The sequence below is a fragment of the Kryptolebias marmoratus genome, linkage group LG12 (assembly GCF_001649575.2).
Source record: "Kryptolebias marmoratus isolate JLee-2015 linkage group LG12, ASM164957v2, whole genome shotgun sequence".
Taxonomy (NCBI): Eukaryota; Metazoa; Chordata; class Actinopteri; order Cyprinodontiformes; family Rivulidae; genus Kryptolebias; species Kryptolebias marmoratus.
The window spans coordinates 22922947-22943557 of record NC_051441.1 but is presented as its reverse complement, the minus strand read 5'-3'; the positions used below and the strand labels follow the sequence as shown (position 1 = coordinate 22943557).

Genomic DNA, 20611 nt, shown 5'->3' with positions numbered 1-20611 from the left:
CCGGAGGAGCTGGCCCAAGTGGCTGGGGAGAGGGAAGTCTGGGTCTCCCTGCTTAGGCTGCTGCCCCCGTGACCCGACCCCGGATAAGCGGAAGAGAATGGATGGATGGATGGATGGATGGATAATTCTGTCATTCTGACAGATTTTAAACAATTAAAATAAGTTTCTATGAAAATCACTCAGCTTTACACTCTTTTATTTCTGTATTATTTTGTCTCAAGTTTTTTGTTCATTTGATAACAAATTTCATTAAGATTTTTTTTTTTTAAATTCTTGAAAACATGTGTTAAGGAATAAAAGGTTTGTCATGAGATGCTCGGTGCTATAAATGCACCTGATCCTACTTAGACAAAAACAGACTCTACCTGTATACCAGTCGGCCGACACATGGCCTGTCCTAGAATGCTGAAGATTGTGTCTTTGTCTTCTTTGCTGGTGGTTGCTGGCAGCAGCTCTTCTATCTCTTTTTTTTCTCCTGGAAGTAGAGGCAATCCCTCCCCTTGGCTGGAATAAACCATTACATTCTGAACATTAATCCTCCCAGAAGATCATTTAGAAGGCTGGTAGGTCTTAAAACAACAACAAAATAATAAGAAAAGTGTACTAACCTGGCGTTGTCCACCACCTTCCTGCCCCAGCGATAAGCCCAGCTGGCCAGAGCTGCCCAGGACTTGGCCAGTTCTGGTGCCAGGCTAGCTGAGAGCTGAAAAAGTTGGCCCAAAACAAAGTCTGGCTCTCCAACACCCACATTCACTGTAAGATCACAAAGGTCAAAATGGATTTAGGCAATCTTACTCCATAACATTTTTAAGACAACTGTGTAAATAACTGGTTCTGTGTAACTATTTAGCTTGTTTTTCCATGAAATTGTGTGGAAGTTGTCTGAATGTATTTTAATCCTACATGATGTGATACCTGAGGTTTCCGCTGTGATGTGGGGATTGCCCTGATCCTCCAGAGGAAGGTCCAGCAGAGCAGCAATATTCCGGCTCAGAGGTGACATAGCACAGGAATTTACTGCTCCTGACTTCTTTACTACCTAAAAAAAAAAAAGTTCTTTAATAACTTGTTCATTCCTGTTCTTTCCAAGAAAATATCACCACACAGCACAGCAAATACATCAATACTATATTAATTTCACTGACTAAATATTTTCGACAACAACCTTTCTTTATGATTGAAAACGAGATGAATAGATAAAAGCTAAAGCACAAGGACTAAAACTATGATCAAATCTATTGACATTTTCTTTGACAAATTAAAAAAAGGACAAAAGTGTCTGACAGTGATCCAATCAGGTCTAATTTTGGTGGGATGAGCAGAAAATGAACATGTGATCCATCCTAAGGAATTCAGTACAACTAGCTTCTGTGCACACTCCTAAACATGTAAACACCTGGCACAAACAAACACACATACTGGTACTTCACATTAAATGTCAAGTTAAACAAGACTGTGTGGAACCCCTGTGGGGCAACAGTCACTGGTAAAAAGATGAATGTAAAGCAACGTTTGGACATCCAGGGAAAGTTAAGCTGCTACAGCTAACATCACATAACGCTAACGCTGTGTTTTTGTCACAAGGCTACATACAGAAAGAAACATCTGCTGTTGTGCTGAGGAAACAATACTGACAAGAGAAGTCAATTCATTTTCTGTTGTGATTTAAATACATATATTACTACCATTTAAAGAAAAGCAATAGCCATCAAATAATTATCAGAACATCCTCCCCTCCTTTTTGATCACTTCAGATTACAGCAGTGATCCACTGAACAAATACAGTGAAGATCCAAGCAGAATAGTTCAGCTGTTCCTCTAAAGGAGGAGGCAACAGGAAAACACTTCACACAATAACTCAGATATTCAGTATAGGCAGTGCAGGTCGGACAGTATTGCTACATTGACATTTTTCATTTGAATAATTCAGAATTGGAGTTTTGACTAAATTACTAGTAAATTGATTTTCTAAATTATTCATTCTTGACTTTTATTAATATTGTTTTTATTTATAATATCTGCATTATAGGAAGGTCTACTTCATCATGTAAATAATTGTGAACAATGCAGATATTGTCTTGTGATGTCAAATTTATTGCCCATTATTTTGTTGTGATTCAAACAAAAACAAACAAACAACAAACAAACTGTAAATAAATGGTCCATTTTCAAGGCGCTCTGGGCTATAAGGAGCATTAAGTGAAACAAAACAGCCCCGTCTTTCAGAAAATACTGCACTGACGTAAAGGCCACCACACACTTGGGCGTAATTCACTCCGTGGAGGTCCGTGCGTACTTGAGGCGGACTCAACTTGGACTCGAAGTGGACGTCCGCCGGACTCGACTGCACAAAGATCCATTTTTGGCCCGGTCCCAATACTACACCCTACGCCCCTCTATAAAGTGTGTACTCAGTCGAAGTGCACTGAAGGGTTCGTTTCCGCAGGTTACAAGCATGCAGACATTGGAGAAATGGGAAAGTACAGGTTACGTCATCGACTTGCACCTCTGGGCCGTAACTGTGACGTCCAACAGGGAGGGCCGGTCACTGTATTGGTATTTTAAGAAGGTGCCAGTACGATTTTAAAAGTACAGTTTAGGTATTTTTGCTTTCCAAAGTCATTGCAGGAGATATCTGCCTGTTCAAACTTGTTCTGACTTGTTGATAGTATTCACACCTGTACAGCAGAGTGAAACAAGAATTATTTCTGTACTTTTTTCATGACAGACGCAGCTTGCTCTGTCACCACTACCATATTTCTGCCGTTTAATTCAAAACCTTTTTATTGTCAATAAGGATAATAAAAAAAATTCAAAACGTCATATGCAGCAATGAATTGTGGGTAAATACTTCGCCGAAGTCCACCTGGATGCAGGCTTAGCTGAAGGGTGGATGTAGTACACAAAGGGGGCGGGGCTAAAGAGCAGTCTGGAGAATTGGGACACACTACGCACTGAAACCCTTCAGCATGAACGCACATTTGAAGGACATGAGGGTGGAACGAGGGTGCAAGTGCGAGTATTGGGATCAGGCTTTATGACCGCATACGCGTACTCTGTGTCGCACAATAAACTGCTCGGCAAGAAACAGTGTTCACAATGGACTGTTTTGTGTGCGACACCAACCGCTCTCAGGTCAGAATTGGCGGCAGCGCACAGCGTGACTGCCGCTCTCTGAGAGCACTGGCAGGTGTGCGGTGGCTGCCCTGGTGGCTAAAGGCACCTATTTTTATTTTGTTTTTTTAAAGCTAAGAAGCAAGAGATCTCTTCTTCCTCGCCCGGTGACGTGGAAAATAAGCACGGAGTCCGTGCGGCTCACGGAGTACGCACGAGTATGTGGGGGCCTAATGCTGCAAGCGGTGCAGCTTTGTAGTTTACTAAAGTTGTACTAAAACATTACAACTTCTTACATATATAAGTCGCACTGTTGTTCTTTGTTTTTTTGTTTTTTGAGAAAATTGAAGGCTTTTAAGTGTGCCTTAAAGACCGGAAAATAAGGTAAATAAAATTGTTTGATTTATACAGGATTTAAATCTGTCTCTGTGCATTGCACATGCAAACCTTACATATTAATAAGTGTTTATTCTAGGTGTAAATATTGATCTAAAAATCATAGGGACATTTGGAAAACTATGACCTTTCCAGTATATATTTTAGTATACTAAATTTACTGTAATTTAGTATACTAAAACTAAACTAAAATGACTACTGATGACAAAATTATGGTTAAAACTAAAATTTGTTGTAGTCTAAAGACTAAGACTAAAACTAAACCAGTAAAACTGCTAATAAAGTGAAGGAGTTTTAAAGGATATTATTATCAAAACATAAATACTATAAAAAAGAAGAAAGCTGCACTAAGAATTGATATTTCAGATAAAAGCATGCCTGTTTAAGTTGAGGGGTCATGTCCTTCCAGTCAGCCAGCAGCCATTTGCAGAGCGTCAGCAGTGAGCGGCAGGCGGCACCTTCATTCTTCCGCACATGACAGTAGGACAGAGCCGCCCTGCTCAGCATCTCCATGGCTGTCAGAGACTGACCTGTGGATACACAAAACTGATGGAGAAAACGGAAGACAGCGCAAGACAGAGTTCTTCATTCCACCCAGTATAATAAGACGCTTTCAGAAGGTTTAGAAACAATACAGGACTCGATGTCACATGTTGAAATATTTTAAATAGGAAAAATCTCACAAACAAAATTTCACAAGTGGTATGCCGATGTCCCCCGTTGCTGAGGGTCTCGAACAGTGACTGTTTTTAGTTTTTGAGATGAGTGTTTTTCTGAACAGGAAGTGAACTGTGCATACAAATATTATCCTTTAGTGTTAATATTGTTTAATTTCAAGATCTAAAACATCATAAGAGACACTCAAACAAGCTGCATGAGCTTCAGTGGTTAGCTTAAGTGGCTGCACGGACATGTTTGCTTGAGTTTCAGATCGACTGAAATAAAGTTTTTTACAAGGCATGAAGTCTTACATCTTTGCTCATAGAGCAAAAAGCTGCATTTTGTGTTTACTTACGTTATCTTTGTTTAATATTTAAATTTGTTTGATGATCTGAAACATTTAAGTGTGACAAAAATGCGACAGAATAAGAAATCAGGAAGGGGGGCAAACACCTTTTCACACCACTGTATGATAACTACAGCTCAAGACAACATGCCAAGACCAAGTCTGGTTCATTCGAATGTCTAGTGCTGAACACGGAAAGATAAAAAACACAAATTTACACAAAGCTAATCTCAGATATACTGTTCACATGTAGAGTAAAGAGAACCATAACCATCAACAGTGTTCTGTTGCTCACCTGCTGTTCTCAGGACTTTGGCCTTTTCTATCTGAACCTCTGGTCCCCATTTCTCTCCCAGAGTGCCTTCCAAGGTGAGCTGCCTGAAGGCCTGGCACTGATCTTCCTGCTGCTTGCCATCGCAGCACTGGCTGAGGAGGCGAGATGCTAAAACTATGTTGCCTTTTTTCCTGGAAAACTTGGCAGCAGTCAGACAAAGCTCCAAAAGATGGCTGTTTATGGATGAAGAGTAACCTGGACGGGTACAAAGGTGGAAACTTTAAATATTTTTAATGTTTACAGATCACTGTGAGTCGTTAATGAGTACAACTTGGGTATTTCCAACATTTATTTAAAAAACAATGAGATTGAGTCCATGCTACAAAGGTGTAAATAAAATGTCTGATTCTGTTTTTAATGTCAAATTTAGTATAAACAGAAAATACATTTATACATTTTTTTAAAATCTCTTCAGTTCTTCAGAGAAACAGGCTTTTCTTGTTGCATGCATTGTTGTTCGTACTGAATCTAAAGAGATCACTTGGGTCTGAGTTAAGAGAAATTAATGCTCCCCCAATCAATATTACTGTAAATATCCACTCTGTGTAACTCTCCGACATTGGTAACTTGTAGCAGGACAAAAAGGAAAGTTTGCCTTTTGTATGGCAAGTAAATTTTATTAGCATTGCATCATTTGTTCACAGAGCAATTAGAATCTATCCTTTTATAAACAGGGAGCCACTGCAGTGATTAAACACTTGGTGTGATGTTGATGTTCTATGTTCCTGGTGTTGGTCAGAATGAGCTGCAGCTGTCTGATTTTTTTTTTTAATACTTGTGAAAACACCATTATAATATTCTAACCTACTGAAAATACAAGTGGGCACCAGTTTTTTTCTGTCTTGTTTGTTTAGACAAGAATTCTTTAATTATTGCAATGTTCTTAAGATAATAATAGGCTGATTTAGTCGGTAGATGTTGGTCACATGGTGGCAAGGAAATGTACAGATGTGTGTCAACAGCATATGAATAAGTAATGTTGTAATACTCTATAACTTGAACCAGAGGGAGCATGTAGATATTAAATAAAAATGTCCCAAGAATGGAGCCTTCAGGAATCCCACATATGATCAGATTCATGACTGCCAAATGAAACAAAGTAGTCTTGACTTTTCCTGTAAGATCTGAACCAATTTAGAACAGTCCCCGTTAGTCCCAACCACTGCTCCAGTCTGTCAATCAATATCATATAATTATCCATGTTAAATGCAGCACTAAGATCCAATAATACTGAGGTAGAAGTTTCAGATATGTCATGAGGATGAATAGTATTTAAAACTTTTATCTCAGTGCTGTGATCAAAAACCAGACTGGTAAGCACTTAAGACAGTTTTGTATTCTAAAGGAGTAAATTTGGTTATAAACCACTATCACAATGATGCTTGACAAAGATGGTGGGTTAGAGATTGGCCCGTAGTTACTTATTAAAGAGGCATCCTTCTTTAGGAGAGGCGTGATTGGTGCTGAGGAAAGTGGCCTGAATAAAGAGAAGTATTAACTTCCTGCAAACACTGTATTTTGATTTTTTTTGCTTGATCTGCACAACATCCATTTTTCTTAGACAATTAAACACAAACTCTTTTAGAATGATTTCTGAATGAACAGCATGAGCCCTCATTCAGCTGATTTCTGATCAACAATAAACTAACCGTAAGTACAGTCTGTCATTTCAACTGTTCTCATCTTTAATGTTTACCTTTAAGATTGTGGAGCATCTGTCTTTGGAACATGGAGTATCTGAGGGCTTGGAGGAATAGCTGTACATCTTGTTGCTTACATGAGTTTAATGCCTCACTGCTAAGAGGGATAACACAGTCCTGTGAAAGATACAAACACATGGTTTAAAACTCCCAAACAAACTTTATTTGTGTTTTGAGTTACACTCCTCAGCTGACTTCAGATGAACACTTGTCACGCTTGCCAACCAGAGCTGGAGACACCAGTCTCTAAACAAGTTCATGTGTTCATATGTATGTATGTATGTATGCATGTATGCATGTATGCATGTATGTATGTATGTATGTATGTATGCATGCATGTATGTATGTATGTATGCATGTATATATGTGTATACACATACCCACCCCACAAGGAAAAACAAAACAAAACACTAGTTCATGTGTTTTCAAGTTTAAATAGTAAATGCATTTGATTTGTTCTGTCGAAATAATTGCTTTTTGTTTTGAGAGCGCAGCTGTAAAAGTGTCAGGCCGAGTAGACTGTGGTATAAGAACTAAGTGAAAATACACAAGGTGGTAAAAAATTGACCGATGCTCTACAGAAGACGCATGGCTAAATCTAAGATGATGTGCAATTTCATTGACAGATGGAGATCATGTGTGTAGGGATCATAGCATCACCACTCTGCTAAGCACTAAAGAGATGAATAGAGCTGGCATGAGAATTGTACCCTGGTCAGCGAGACCTAGTCCAATACAACATGCAGTACTGACCAGGAAGTCAGAACATCATGGCAAATTGCCTCTCACGTGTTCCCTGACCACCACCAAAACAGCTGCAGAGCCTGAAAAGGACTGGATCACAGAGATAGCTGAAATCTCTCCTCTCCTGACTGCACTCTTGCTTGCTGATTTATTAACTGAATGTGAAGACTGTCCTGAACTTACAAAACTGTGACAAATCATCCACTCAGGATGGCAAAAAGTGAAGAAGAAGCCAAACCTTCATAAACTGGCTACAGAGTCACCACTGATTTTCAGAGGGAAGCGCCTTGTAGTTCCCAAGCCTCAGTGAGAAAAGGTTGTCCATCAGTTAATGAAGGACAGCAGGGTGTGGTCTGCACTGAACAATGCCTCAGAGAACTTTACTGATTAGACTGATTTGGTCTACATAGTCCTGTCATCATGCACTATCTGTCAGGAATGTGGCAAAACCGTAAGGGTTTCTCCTAACGGAGCATGACCTGTGCAGCATGAGGCACTATGTGGTCCACACTTCTTACCAGTTGGTGGTGGTAATGCTTCCTATGGTTGTTTGCCAGCCGCCATTAAAACAAAAATGAAGAAGAAGAAGCGCGAGGCACTCCAAACATGGCGGAGTACAACACGGAAATACCTCCTGAGAGTCTCGATTTAATTCCAAAAAAGGAGCCACTTCTGTTGTTTGGAATTATTTTGGTTTTAAAATAGAAGATGTGGATCACACCACCGTATTTTGCAAGTCATGCAAGCATGTTGTGCCAGGTAAGGGTGGAGACATGTCAAATCTGTTTATAAAAAGTAAAAGAAAAAAAACAAGTTTTGAAGTTACATATTTAATTGGGCAAATCCAATTGAAAAAAATTAAATGCAGAAAATGTGGAATATCGTCTGTGATATGGTTATCATGGTAATTAAAAAACATTTTGTGATGTCATTTTTTGGTAATACTAAATACCAAGCCAAAAGTGCACTTTACATAAACAAAAAGATAGGAGCCAAACCCACCAAGGTCACTGTTGGAGCTATGGTCAGAGTGTGCAAACCTTTTCATGTGGGAAGAGGAGAAACCCAATACAGCAATCCTTTGTCAATACAGCAGTAAACGGACCTGAGTTCATTCATCATCAGTGATCGGAAAAGATGGAATGCAGCACGACTTTCACTTTGCTCAAATGAAACATCAAGGACTGATATAGCTGAGGAACCCCTGAGTCCAAGACAGACACCAAAACAAACTGTTCTACAAAGGGAAATATATAAACCAATCTGGACAAAAGACTGTGTGATGAAATAAGTCATAGCCTAAAAGAAAATGAATGAGAATGTTTGTTTGGGTAATGAGGGCACTGCTGTGACAGCATCGTGCAGAAGAGACTGTGTTAGAGGGACAGAGTGAGAATACAGGAGAGTCGTGTTCTATAAAATGTAGTATCCACAGTTGCTAGAATAAGGTTTGTGAGTTTAAACTATCATTTCCTATTTTATTACAACTGCCACAACACTAGTTAAAAATCAAAAGGAAAAAAATTGCTTGCTAAAAGTAGCAAAAGGCTAGCTAAAAGTAACAGAATAATAGCTCAATGAATGCTGAATCAGCATTTACTAAACTAGCAATGTAGTTGTGAGCAAAAGTATATAAACAAATGAATTTTAATAACATGAAGTGTGCGTTTGTACTTACGTCTTGACCTGTGAGAGTGTTCTCCATAGTGGCAATGCAGTGCAGCTGAAGGGTGGGCAGGGTGGGCAGGGCATCAGAAAGAGTGAGGGTCGATAGGCGCAGAGGTCCCAGGCAGATTCTGCCGGTCTGTTTCAGGCAACGCACCAATGTACTGCAACAGCATATAAAAAAAACTGCTGTTTCATAGACAAACAACAATTAAAGTTAAAGAAGAAGAAAAAAATATCTACAGTGCCTTGTAAAAGTACTCACCCCTTGCATGTTTTTTGCTTTTATTGCTGTCATAAATCAGTCATGATCACTATAAATTAGCCTTCTTTACAAAAATGATTTAAAAAAAATCTTTAGTGTCAAAGTAAAACTATATTTCAAAATAAATTAAATATTTTAAAATAAAAAGTCCTTATTCAACTCAGAGAAAAGATTATTGAAAATTTAATTTGAGTTTTCTTCAACAGTGGTTTTCTGTTTGACACTGTCCAATAAAGATGAGACTGGAGAAGAATCTGGGCAACAGTTGCTATATGTACTGTCTCTCCATATCACCTGCTGAAGCTTGTAAGTCCTTCAGAGAGCTCACAGGTGTCTTGGTGGCCTCTCTCACTATTCTCCATGTTGCACAGTCACTCAGTTTAAGGAGGGCCTGCTCGTGGTAGATTTAAATATGTCCCATATACTTTCCATTTCTTGATGATGGCTTTAACAGAACTCCTGGGGATGCTTAGGGCCTTGGAAATCATTTTGTATTCAACCCCTGACTTGTAATTTTCAAGAATTTTTTTCTCAGAGTTAAATTAGGACTTCTTTATAAAGCGGTGAATATTTATGCAATTACTTATTCTACATCAAATATTTGTATTTAATTGGTATTAATCTGTAGAAATTTAGTTTCACTTTCGCACTGAAGTTTTGTTTTGTTTTGTTTTTTTTTAAGTTTTTTTATATACTTTTGCAAGGTAAATAAAAAAAATCCTCTAGAATCAGTCAAGTTTCAGATACATTCCTCTGTTTATTTATTGCCTAAAAATGTTCACAAATTTTGATGTCTAGCTGAGGTGCAATACGTGGTAGATTCAGCAGCCTAACATACAACATTATTAGATCAATAAGTAGGCAACTAAAGCTTAACTTTGATTGGCTCAGAGCAATAGCTAAAATTTAAAAAAAAAAGAAAACTACGTCATTTCCTAACACAAGATTATCTTAGTCTAGTTAGTTCTAATAAAAAAAGAGATAAATCACATGCTCTTTTTTCATATGAAATAATCATAACATGGTGTCAAAATCAAAATGTTTCTGCACAATACAGCAATTAAAATTCATTGGCATATTTGCTAAATGTGCAGCCTAAAATGCAAGCAGCATCAGAATGTAAGAATATTTACTCGGATGTGTTCCTTTGCTCCTCCTGTTGGCTGACTTTGGCCATGGCACTGACAGCACTGCGAAGGAGCTGCACCTCAATGGCTCTCTGCAGCTCTGTCGGATCTGGACTCATGGAAGGCAGAAGCCTCTTAAGATCTGAGCAAACACATGAAAACCAGAATCTTTATTACGCTTGCTTGGAAAACACATTTTTATTATGTGTACATACACAAACAAATGCATAGTCCAGTAACAGCTCTTCACTTGTTTTGGTTGGTATCCATGCTTACCAAGCTTGTCCTTATTGCAAGAAATTGAACTGTAGTCCTCCCCAGGAAGGAGCTCCAGTTGAGTCCCACATGCTGCCAAATCTCCTTCTTCGAAGCAGCTCAGAGCCTGGATATAGTTGAAATCTGTCCTCAGGTTGATGTTGACTGGATTTGTGGAGTTTTGTTTGAGGGCACTGATAGTGTTCTGCCACTCTTTCACTGAGGCCCAATCACAAAGTGCTATGTAACACTGACAGGCCTTGTTAGCTAGGAAGTTGACCACCTCTGGAGAGCACTCAGAGGACTTCAGTAGCACAGTCTTCCTGCTGTCACCTATTATGAGAAATGGAAAAAAAAGATGAGTATAGTGAAAATCTTACAGTACTATATTAAACTCAACACAAGCCAGATAAAAACATTTTTTTTTATTTTATCTTCACAGTCAAAAAAAAACCCTCTTTGAAACAACTTGAACTTGACAAATAATTATTGCAATTCCTTCTTCTTCTTCTTTTGGCTGTTCCCTTTGCAGTGGTCGCCACAGAGAGTCCTTCACCAGAGCAAACAAGAAGGGGTTCAGAGCTGATGAGCTGTCCCACCTCCACATTGAAGCTATCTGTCCTCATACATGTCCTGCTGTCCTCATACATGTCCTGCTGTCCTCACCACTGTCCTGCTGTCCTCATACATGTCCTGCTGTCCTCATACATGTCCTGCTGTCCTCATACATGTCCTGTACCAGTCTAACATACTTCTCAGCCACTCCAGATGTCCTCATACAACCACAGCTCCTCCCTCAGCACCCTATCTTATGCTTTTTCTAAATCCACAAAAACACAATGAAGTTCTTTCTGTTCCTCTCTGTTCTTCTCCATCAACATCCTCAAAGCAAAGATGGCATCTGTGGAGCTCTTTCTTGGCATAAAACCATCCTGCTGCTCACAAATAGTCACTTCTTGTCTAAGTCTAGCTTCCACCACTCTCTCCCAGGTCTTCATTATGTGGCTCATCAACTTAATTCCCCTGTAGCTGCTACAACTCTGTACATCACCCTTGTTATTAAAAACTGACACCAACACACTTCTCCTCCATTCCTCAGGTACTCTCTTCAGTCCTCTCACTGTCCCATTTCTTCCTGGCTAACCTCTTTCTCTGGATACCTTCCTGCACTTCAGTATTCCACCACCAGGTCTCCTTGTCATCTTTTCTCTGTCCAGAGGACACACCAAGTTCCTTCCTACCTGTCTCTCTAATCAGTGGTTGTAGCAGCCCAGTCATCTCTAAACTCTTTCAGAGCCTTTAACAGCTCCTTTCTGAACTCCTCACAACATTCTTCCTTCCTCAACTTTCACCATTTGGTCCTCTTCTCTGCCTTTACTCTTTTCCTCTTCATCACCATAACACTCATCCTCCACACCACCATCAGATGCTGTCTGGCCACGCTCTCCCTGCCACAACCTTATAATCCACAATCTCCCTCAGGTTACCTCTTCTACACAGAATCTAGTCTTCCTGTGTTCTCCTGCCTCCACTCTTATAGGTCACCCTGTTTTCCTCCCTCTTGTGGAAATAGGCGATGACAATAGCATTTCCATCCTCTTGGCAAAATCCACCACCATCTGTCCTTCCTGGTTCCTTTCATAGACACCAAACCTTCTCACCACCTCCTCGTCTCCTCTGTTTTCTTCACCAACATGTCCATTCGGATCTGCTCCGATCACCACTCTCTCCTCCCCGGGAATACTCTCCATCACTTCATCGAGATCCTTCCAGAATCTCTCTTTCTCTTCTACTTTACATCCAACCTGTGGAGCATAACCACTGACGAAGGATGGATGGATGGATGGATGGATGGATGGATGACAAAGTGACTTTGGAGTTCAGCTTGAATGGTTTTTAATGCTTATCTTGGCTCTTTCTCTACAATCTGCACTACTCGTCTGATCAACGTGGGGTTGAAATTTCCTCTTGCATCTAGGTTCTGGGACGTTGGTTCCAGTCCCTTAACCTTCTGCTTTTTAATAATACCTGTGACCTTGACCTGGACATCTATAATCTTCTTTCCAAGCTCTTCAAGGCAGCTCTAGCCTATGCTTTCTCTTCTCGATGCACAGAAGGATATCAAACTACCCTGTGGCTAACTGTTCCCTTTAAATAGGCTGAATGACTTGTGAAAATTTTAAAAGGTACTTGTGATATTCCAAAAATGTTTTTAAAAAGAAAGCAACTTTTCACATGTCGACTGTTTGGCTCAATTACTACCTCGCTTAGCAGCACAAAGAAGTGAGTTGTCTTCAGACCTTGGGCCAATCACAAATCACACTGAGGGGCTCAGAGGGTTTCTAAGTCACAGTTGAAAGTGTTTTGTTAAAGTGCTTTATGTTTGACCTGAATTAGTATCACCGATGTAGACTCTTAGTCATCCAGGACATGGAAAATCCAAAACAAATGTTAAAAATAAAAACAACTGGACTTCTGTTTTATAGCTGAAGACGTTTCACTTCCCATCTGGGGAGATTTCTCTGGAGCATGGGGAGTTCCAAGCTTTAAGCTTCATGAGATGCTTCATTAATGCAGCTGAATTCACAGTGACTTTCTGTACACCATAAGGCTGACTGTGACCCCACTAGGACAGAAGGAAAGGAAAAGGAACAAAAACACACCAAAATAGCTCTCCAAATGTAGATATCCTCACAATTAAAATCTTGATGGAAGAAGACCTAACTGGATCATTGGTGTCTGTTGCAGCAGCAACCTAAGAACCTGTTGGACGACACCTGCTTTGATCAAACTGTAAAACAGCTGTCTGGTAGCAGGGCACAGGAATGGAGGAGATTTGACATAAGATGCTGAAAGTGCTGAAGATTGTGGGGCTGTCATGGTTGACATGTCTCTTCAATGTTGCATGAACGGTCAGACAACACCTGCAGAGTGGCAGACTGGGATGGTGGTTGGTCCCCAATTTTAAAAATGGAGACCGGAGAGTTTGTTCCAACTACTGAGTGATTACACATCACAGAGTCCACAGGAAAGTTTACTCCTGGGTTTGACCAATTATCAAACCCTGGATTCAGGAGGAACAGTGAGGCTTTCATCTGGGTTGTTGAACAGTGGACTATATCTTTTATCTTTCCTATCTGAACATCATTACTTATCTCCATTCACAGGACAATGCAAAACATTTCATTTTATAGAGTTAACAATCTTAAACATAAACTGCATCAAATTACCATTGCTGGTGTGTTTGGGGCTACTTGTGCTGTTTGAGAGTTTCAGCAGAACACCATCATCAGAGCTTTTAATGCTGCAGTCCATCCCAGTCACTGCAGACAGCTGATCCTGATACTCCAGAGCTGCTTTCTCAAACCTACACACACACATACACACCTTAGCGAAAGACAGCAAACTGAATACACCAAAACATTGAGGGGGGAGAGTTTACGTTGTAAGTGAACTGTAAAGAAGAGCTTACCGTCCCTCAGCCTGCAGGGCAATCGATGCCAACCAGCCGAGACTCTTTCCAGAGGTAAGGAGGCTCCAGGCTGCCAGCCCCTGGATGGCCTCAGGACAACGCAGCTCACACAGAGCCTCAACCAGCAACGCAAGAGGAACCTCCAGCTCTGGGGCCTGGTGAGAACAAAAACCTCCCAATTATCTAATAACTGAATTCAATTTCTTACTCACACACCTTTTTATTTTAAAAATGAATGAAGAAGATTATTAACATGAACAAACTGGAATCTATCAAATAAATATGATTTAAACCATTTTAGATTTGTTCCTGTAATCCCAATATCATATTCAAGCCTCTGTAATAGAATATTGTGGTTAATTGTATCAAATGCAGCACTAAAATCTAACTGGACAAGTATGGACACAAGTCCACTATCTGAGGATAGATGAATAACATTAGTAACTTTCACCAGTGCCGTTTCTGCGCCATGATGAGCTCTAAACCCTGACTGAAACTCTTTAAACAGATTATTTTTGTCCAGATGTTCACACACTTGAATGGGAGATTGAATGTAGGTCTATAATTGGCCAAGGTCCTGAATCAAGATCAGGTTTCTTAAGAAAAGGTTTAATCACAACAACCTTAAAGCTCTGTGGTACATAACTATTCATTACAGACAACTTAAGCAGATTAAAAATGGGAACATTAATTAAGGAAAAAACCTCCTTACAGAGTCTGGTTGTGATGGGATCCAGCAGGCATGTTGACGGTTTGGTTGAAGCTAATATTTTTGACAATTCGGAAAGCTCAGCAGGACAAAAACAGTCCAAACACAAATCAGGTTCTAATGACATTTCTAAAGCTGCCTTTAGAGGCAATAGTAGGAAGGATGGTGTGAACTTTCTCTCTAATTGAAACCATTTTATTTATAAAGAATCTCGTGAAGTCATGACTACATGGCTCAACAGAGATGGGACATTTCATTAGTCTAGACTCAGTACTAAAAAGAAAACTGGAATGTTCTTTTTTCTTTATGCAACCCTAAATTAAACCAAGGAGCCAGCTTCTTTTGACTGATGACGTTTTTATCAGAGGAGCAATTTTATCAAGAGATGTTTGCATTGAGTTTTTAATATTATCAACAAGATAATCAATTTGAGAAAAAGTCAAATCTAAGTTGCTGTTCTCAGTTGAATTACTTTGCAAGACAGAGGAAAACATTAATGGAAGAGATTTTTTAAATTTGGTTACAGCGTTCTCTGATAAACATCTACTGTAATGAATTTGTCTCAGAGGCTAGACTAAACAGAGGCTGTAGGCTGTTATAAGTTCACTTTCAGCAACAAGGGAGTTCAAAATGCTTTAAAAAACTATTAAATCTTTATTTACATTCGTCCACTGCTTTCAAGTATCATAAAGTAATCTGGACTATGACACCTGTTTAAGTGGCAGCTGATACTTGAAAAGAAAACTTGAGATGTATGTTACTGAGCAGCAAAGTAAGCAGAACTTTTTTCTTTTTGTAGGATTTAAAACATATTTGAATGGGCCTATTGCAGACACACATCAAGCAATCAGTTCATCTTTTCCTGCAGTTTTAATTTCCTAGTGCTCAGAATACAGTGCCTTGTGAAAGTATTCAGCCCCCTTGAACTTTTCCGCCTGTTTCCACTTTTCAGGCTTCAAACATAAAGATGTAACATTTTTATTATTTTAAGAAGAATCAACAACAAGTGGGACACAATCATGAGGTGGAACAAAATTTAATGGATATTTTAAACTTTTTTAACAAATAAAAAACTGCAAAGTGGGGCGTGCAATATTATTCAGCCCCTTTACTTTCGGTGCAGCAAATTCACTCCAGAGGTTCAGTGAGGCTCTCTGAATGATCCAATATTGTCCTGAATGACTGATGATGATAAATAGAATCCACCTGTGCGAATTCAAGTTCCCGTATAAATGCACCTGCTCTGTGATAGTCTCAGGGTTGTGTTTAAAGTGCAGAGAGCATGGTGAAGACCAAGGAACACGCCAGGCAGGTCCAAGATATTGTTGTGCAGAAGTTTAAAGCCGGATTTGGATACAAAAAGATTTCCCAAGCTTCAAACATCTCAAGGAGCACTGTGCAAGCGATCATATTGAAATGGAGGGAGTATCAGACCACTGCAAATCTACCAAGACCCGGCCATCCGTCTAAACTTTCATCTTGAACAAGGAGAAGACTGATCAGAGATGCAGCCAAGAGGCCCATGATCACTCTGGATGAACTGCAGAGATCTACAGCTGAGTGGGAGAGTCTGTCCATAGGACAACAATCAGTCGCACACTGCACAAATCTGGCCTTTATGGAAGAGTGGCAAGAAGAAAGCCATTTCTCCAAGATATCCATAAAAAGTCTCGTTTAAAGTTTGTCACAAGCCGCCTGGGAGACACACCAAACGTGGAAGAAGGTGCTCTGGTCAGATGAAACCAAAATTAAACTTTTTGGCCACAATGCAAAACGATATGTTTGGCATAAAAGCAACACAGCTCATCACCCTGAACACACCATCCCCACTGTCAAACATGGAGGTGGCAGCATCATGGTTTGGGCCTGCTTTTCTTCAGCAGGGACAGGGAAGATGGATGGAGTCAAATACAGGACCATTCTGGAAGAAAACATGTTGGAGTCTGCAAAAGACCTAAGACTGGGACGGAGATTTATCTTTCAACAAGACAATGTTCCAAAACAAAAAGCAAAATCTACAATGGAATGGTTCACACATAAACGTATCCAGATGTTAGAATGGCCACGTCAAAGTCCAGACCTGAATCCAATCGAGAATCTGTGGAAAGAGCTGAAAACTGCTGTTCACAAGCGCTCTCCATCCAACCTCACTGAGCTCGAGCTGTTTTGCAAGGAAGAATGGGCAACGATTTCAGTCTCTCCATGTGCAAAACTGATAGAGACATACCCCAAGCGACTTGCAGCTGTAATCGCAGCAAAAGGTGGCGCTACAAAGTATTAACGCAAGGGGGCGGAATAATTTTACACGCCCCACTTTGCAGTGTTTTATTTGTTAAAAAAGTTTAAAATATCCAATAAATAAAAAAGGCACTGTATGTGTTGGGGATTCATCTCAGCTACTACCACACTATCTTTTAGGTCAGTATCTGTCAAACTGGCTGAGTTATACCCATTTTTCTGTATTTAAGGTCAGTTGGCTGTGGTAGCCATCTTGAATTGAGCTGACTCCAAAAACTGATGAGAAACAGATGTACATCTAATAATTACTTTCTGCAAATTTCATTAAAAGTTGTCTAGTGGTTCATGAGATATTTGGATTTATGCACACAGACATGGACATAAACATTACTGTCTGCCTTCACCCTTCAGCAGTGAGTGATAAAATACAGCCTTTTTATGAGCATTTCACTGGACTGACAGTAGTAGCAAAGCAGATGACTTGGAAAAAAACAAATCAAAACAAAAATAAAGAAAACAGCCTGTGACCAAGAACCTTTAAACAATTATCAGTACTACTTGCAAATGCAGGGGTGGTTCATTCAGCTGCGATCTAACCTGTGTGCTGCTGTTTTTAAACTCTGTGAGCAAGTCGAAGCCATGGCGCACAGTCACTGCAGGTTGGCCAGAAAGAAGACCGACCCTCATCAACGCCAAGCGAATCCTTGTCAGCCAGTCCTGGCAGGTCTGACGGTTTGTGTAGAAGAAAGTCTTAATGCCCTGAGAGATAAGACAAGATGGTTATTATAAAATAACTTACAGAACTCGTTTGCTGCTTGATCTGGGCAGTAATTTTCAAGTAATTAGCCAAACTCTAGTTAAATTGGGTGAATTTATTTTCCCACCAGCACTTGGTAGTGACAAACCAAATTGTTTAGACTGTACTTTTTCAGTTCTGGTGCTTCATTCCCCCACCTACCTCCTTATAATACAATACAACACATTACATACGTACGTGGGGAAGTAAAGTAAGAAACTAAAAATAAAAAGAGAAAAATTCAGATGTACTCCAGCATCAATTTCTGTCATTGCAGTTTATTTTGAAAGAATTAAAAAGTGTTAGCTATGGTCATTAGTGAGCTTAGTGAGCTGTCAGAATACAGGCATATCTCTTTACGTCGATCTCGTCAACATTTATAAAGATAGACAAAATGTCTCAGCCTTCTCCCACTGAGAATTGAAGCCAAAATGTCAGTTCTTTAAGGAGCTGCCATGTTGTAATTTTGGATTCAAAGTCTCTGTACTGGGGTCATGGGGCTGTACCCTTCATATGAAAGTCCACCTACACACCCTCCCATCTTTCTAACAGGCTGTGACACTGTCAATCACAGTGTAACAGGACACTTTTCTTTAAGCCTCAAATAGAAATTAAAACTAAAAGAATTGAAAAAACCTTTGGTGGAGCAGTGAGAGCATTGGCACAGCCTTCATAGGCATTGTACATGAGTTTTTCCAAGTTTTCTAGGTACTGAAGCAGCAGAGTGAGGCGGAGCTGATTTGAGTGGTGACCATCTCCATCACTTCCAGTTCCAACCCACGCTCCAAGATCTTGTTCTGGGTTCAGACTATGAGCAGCCAGGCTCCGGATCATCCCTTAAAACACAAATAAAAACTTATGGAATGCATGTGTTCAAGTTCAAGTTCAATTTATCTGTCATTGTTTTTCATAGCAGGAGTAAATGCAAAAATGTTTGAAACAAACGGCACAATATGATTCTAGTTACTGATCAGTACAACAGGAAAAAGAGACAAGTACCAAATGGTAGGGTTTTTGTTTGTTAAAAAGCAAACCACCATGGTCTCAGAACAGGTCATGATTTACCTACTGCTGTGTCCAGTTTAAGTCTCATTGGGTCTTTGATTTTGTAGTGTCTCCTTGTTGTAGCTTGTTTTTAGTCTATTGTACTGTACGTGTTTGTTTTGTATTTATCTTAGTGATTAATGTTTTTTCTTGTTTTATTTTAACCAACTTGTTTAGCACTTTCTTTAACTTTATCTTTTTTTATGTATTTTTTTGATAATTACTGTCATTTTTAAATGTGCTATAGAAATAAAAATGGCATAGGTAAACTTTGCTTTTAAAATAAAAACATAAAAGTCATTGTGTACTGTCTTACTTATCTAATTTAAACTAAATAGTGTCCTAGAGGCTACGTGCCAAATAAAAAAAAAGAAAAATCTTCTTCTTTGTTTCTTTGTTAGGAAAAAAAGTCAAAAAGAAAAAGAAAAACAGTTTTGGGCCATTGGTCTTCTTTAGTCTGTCACTAAAATAAGCCATGATGATGATGTGGAAAGTAATTGGAGCTTTGTCCCTCTGTTGCAAGCACAAAGTGTGTTTACCTTCAATGGTCTGGAAGGTGTCCTGAGCTCGGCCCAGGGGTGTACGGAGCTTGGACAACACAGTGAACTGGGCAGCCTCCCAAACAGCCCACTGCCACAACACCACCTCTGTTTTCAGCAGGGACTGTGGCACCACATCTGGTCTGCTGCCATCTGAGTTTCCATGACTATCTCGCTTCTCAAGTCGCTGACAGCTGGAGTACAGACGCTCCAGCCATGGGTCTTTGCTGTAGAAAAATAAATGGAAGGATTAAGAAGTGCCATTACAGAGAAACATGCCACCTAATCATAAAATATAGTTCAATATATGACCAAAAAAATAAAATTTGCCTGCTGTACATATATTTGTAATATACTTTTAGTTTTGGTTGTAGAAAAAACTGTCTGTCAAACTGTATGATACGAAAAAGAAATAATATTAAAGGCATAACATTCCTTGAAGGAATGCCTAAATAAAGGCACTTTCATAAAACTCTTAAGGTCAGACACTTTCTGACCATCTGTGTGATTTCTGAATGGACTGAGGTGGTAAAAGGGGATAAAGTCGGCTCGCCGCCCATGTGCCTTTGTGCCTGCCAAGCGAGATAGTAACAGAGTCAAAAAGGTCAATATGATAAAAAGTCAACTAGCGTTGCGGCTCAATTATGTGATGTAGAGATGACATACAGTCAGTTTGACCATCCGGCTGTGGGATTTCAAAGCTAAAAACAACAAGAAACAAATTCATTATAGAAGAAAAGATACATGATAATGCGCAGCAACTTTGCATTTAGTTTAAAAAGTAGTTAACCACGGGAGGTAAGCTAATTTTGCGGCTCAATAATACATTACCTGGCCAAAAAACCAAGCCTCATATTGGATAATTACTGCATGGGCAACTATGTTTCAGCTGGAAACAAGTTATTTAACCCAAACTGGAGCAATGAGTTGCTTCTCATTTCTTAAACAACCATGTTGAAAGACACATCCTGTGGTCGTGGAAAAGATGTCAGTCTGTTTGAGAAGGGTCAAATCATTGGCATCAAGCAGAGAAAACATCCAAGGAGACTGCAGAAACTACTAAAACTGGGTCCAACACATTATTAAAAACTGGAAGGATAGTGGGGACCAATTGTCTTTGAGGAAGAAATGTGGCTGGAAAAAAAATCCTGAATGATCGTGATCTGAGATCACTTAAATGTTTGGTGAAATCAAATCAAAGAAAAAC

At 39.5% G+C, this 20611-nt stretch overlaps 1 protein-coding gene across 1 annotated transcript in view; it reads right to left on the bottom strand.

Annotated features, from left to right (window-relative positions):
• smg1 (SMG1 nonsense mediated mRNA decay associated PI3K related kinase) overlaps positions 1 to 20611 on the bottom strand; it is a 125646-nt gene that overhangs the window by 72934 nt on the left and 32101 nt on the right. Inside the window, exons 16-29 of the mRNA XM_037978496.1 lie at positions 19405 to 19631; positions 18458 to 18657; positions 17623 to 17784; positions 14079 to 14233; positions 13837 to 13973; positions 10628 to 10939; positions 10358 to 10493; positions 8973 to 9123; positions 6547 to 6667; positions 4812 to 5045; positions 3889 to 4040; positions 916 to 1039; positions 609 to 753; positions 366 to 504 (exon numbers count right to left, since the gene is read on the bottom strand). Coding sequence (XP_037834424.1) covers positions 366 to 504; positions 609 to 753; positions 916 to 1039; positions 3889 to 4040; positions 4812 to 5045; positions 6547 to 6667; positions 8973 to 9123; positions 10358 to 10493; positions 10628 to 10939; positions 13837 to 13973; positions 14079 to 14233; positions 17623 to 17784; positions 18458 to 18657; positions 19405 to 19631 — 2395 coding nt within the window. The remainder of the gene's footprint in view (positions 1 to 365; positions 505 to 608; positions 754 to 915; positions 1040 to 3888; positions 4041 to 4811; positions 5046 to 6546; positions 6668 to 8972; positions 9124 to 10357; positions 10494 to 10627; positions 10940 to 13836; positions 13974 to 14078; positions 14234 to 17622; positions 17785 to 18457; positions 18658 to 19404; positions 19632 to 20611) is intronic.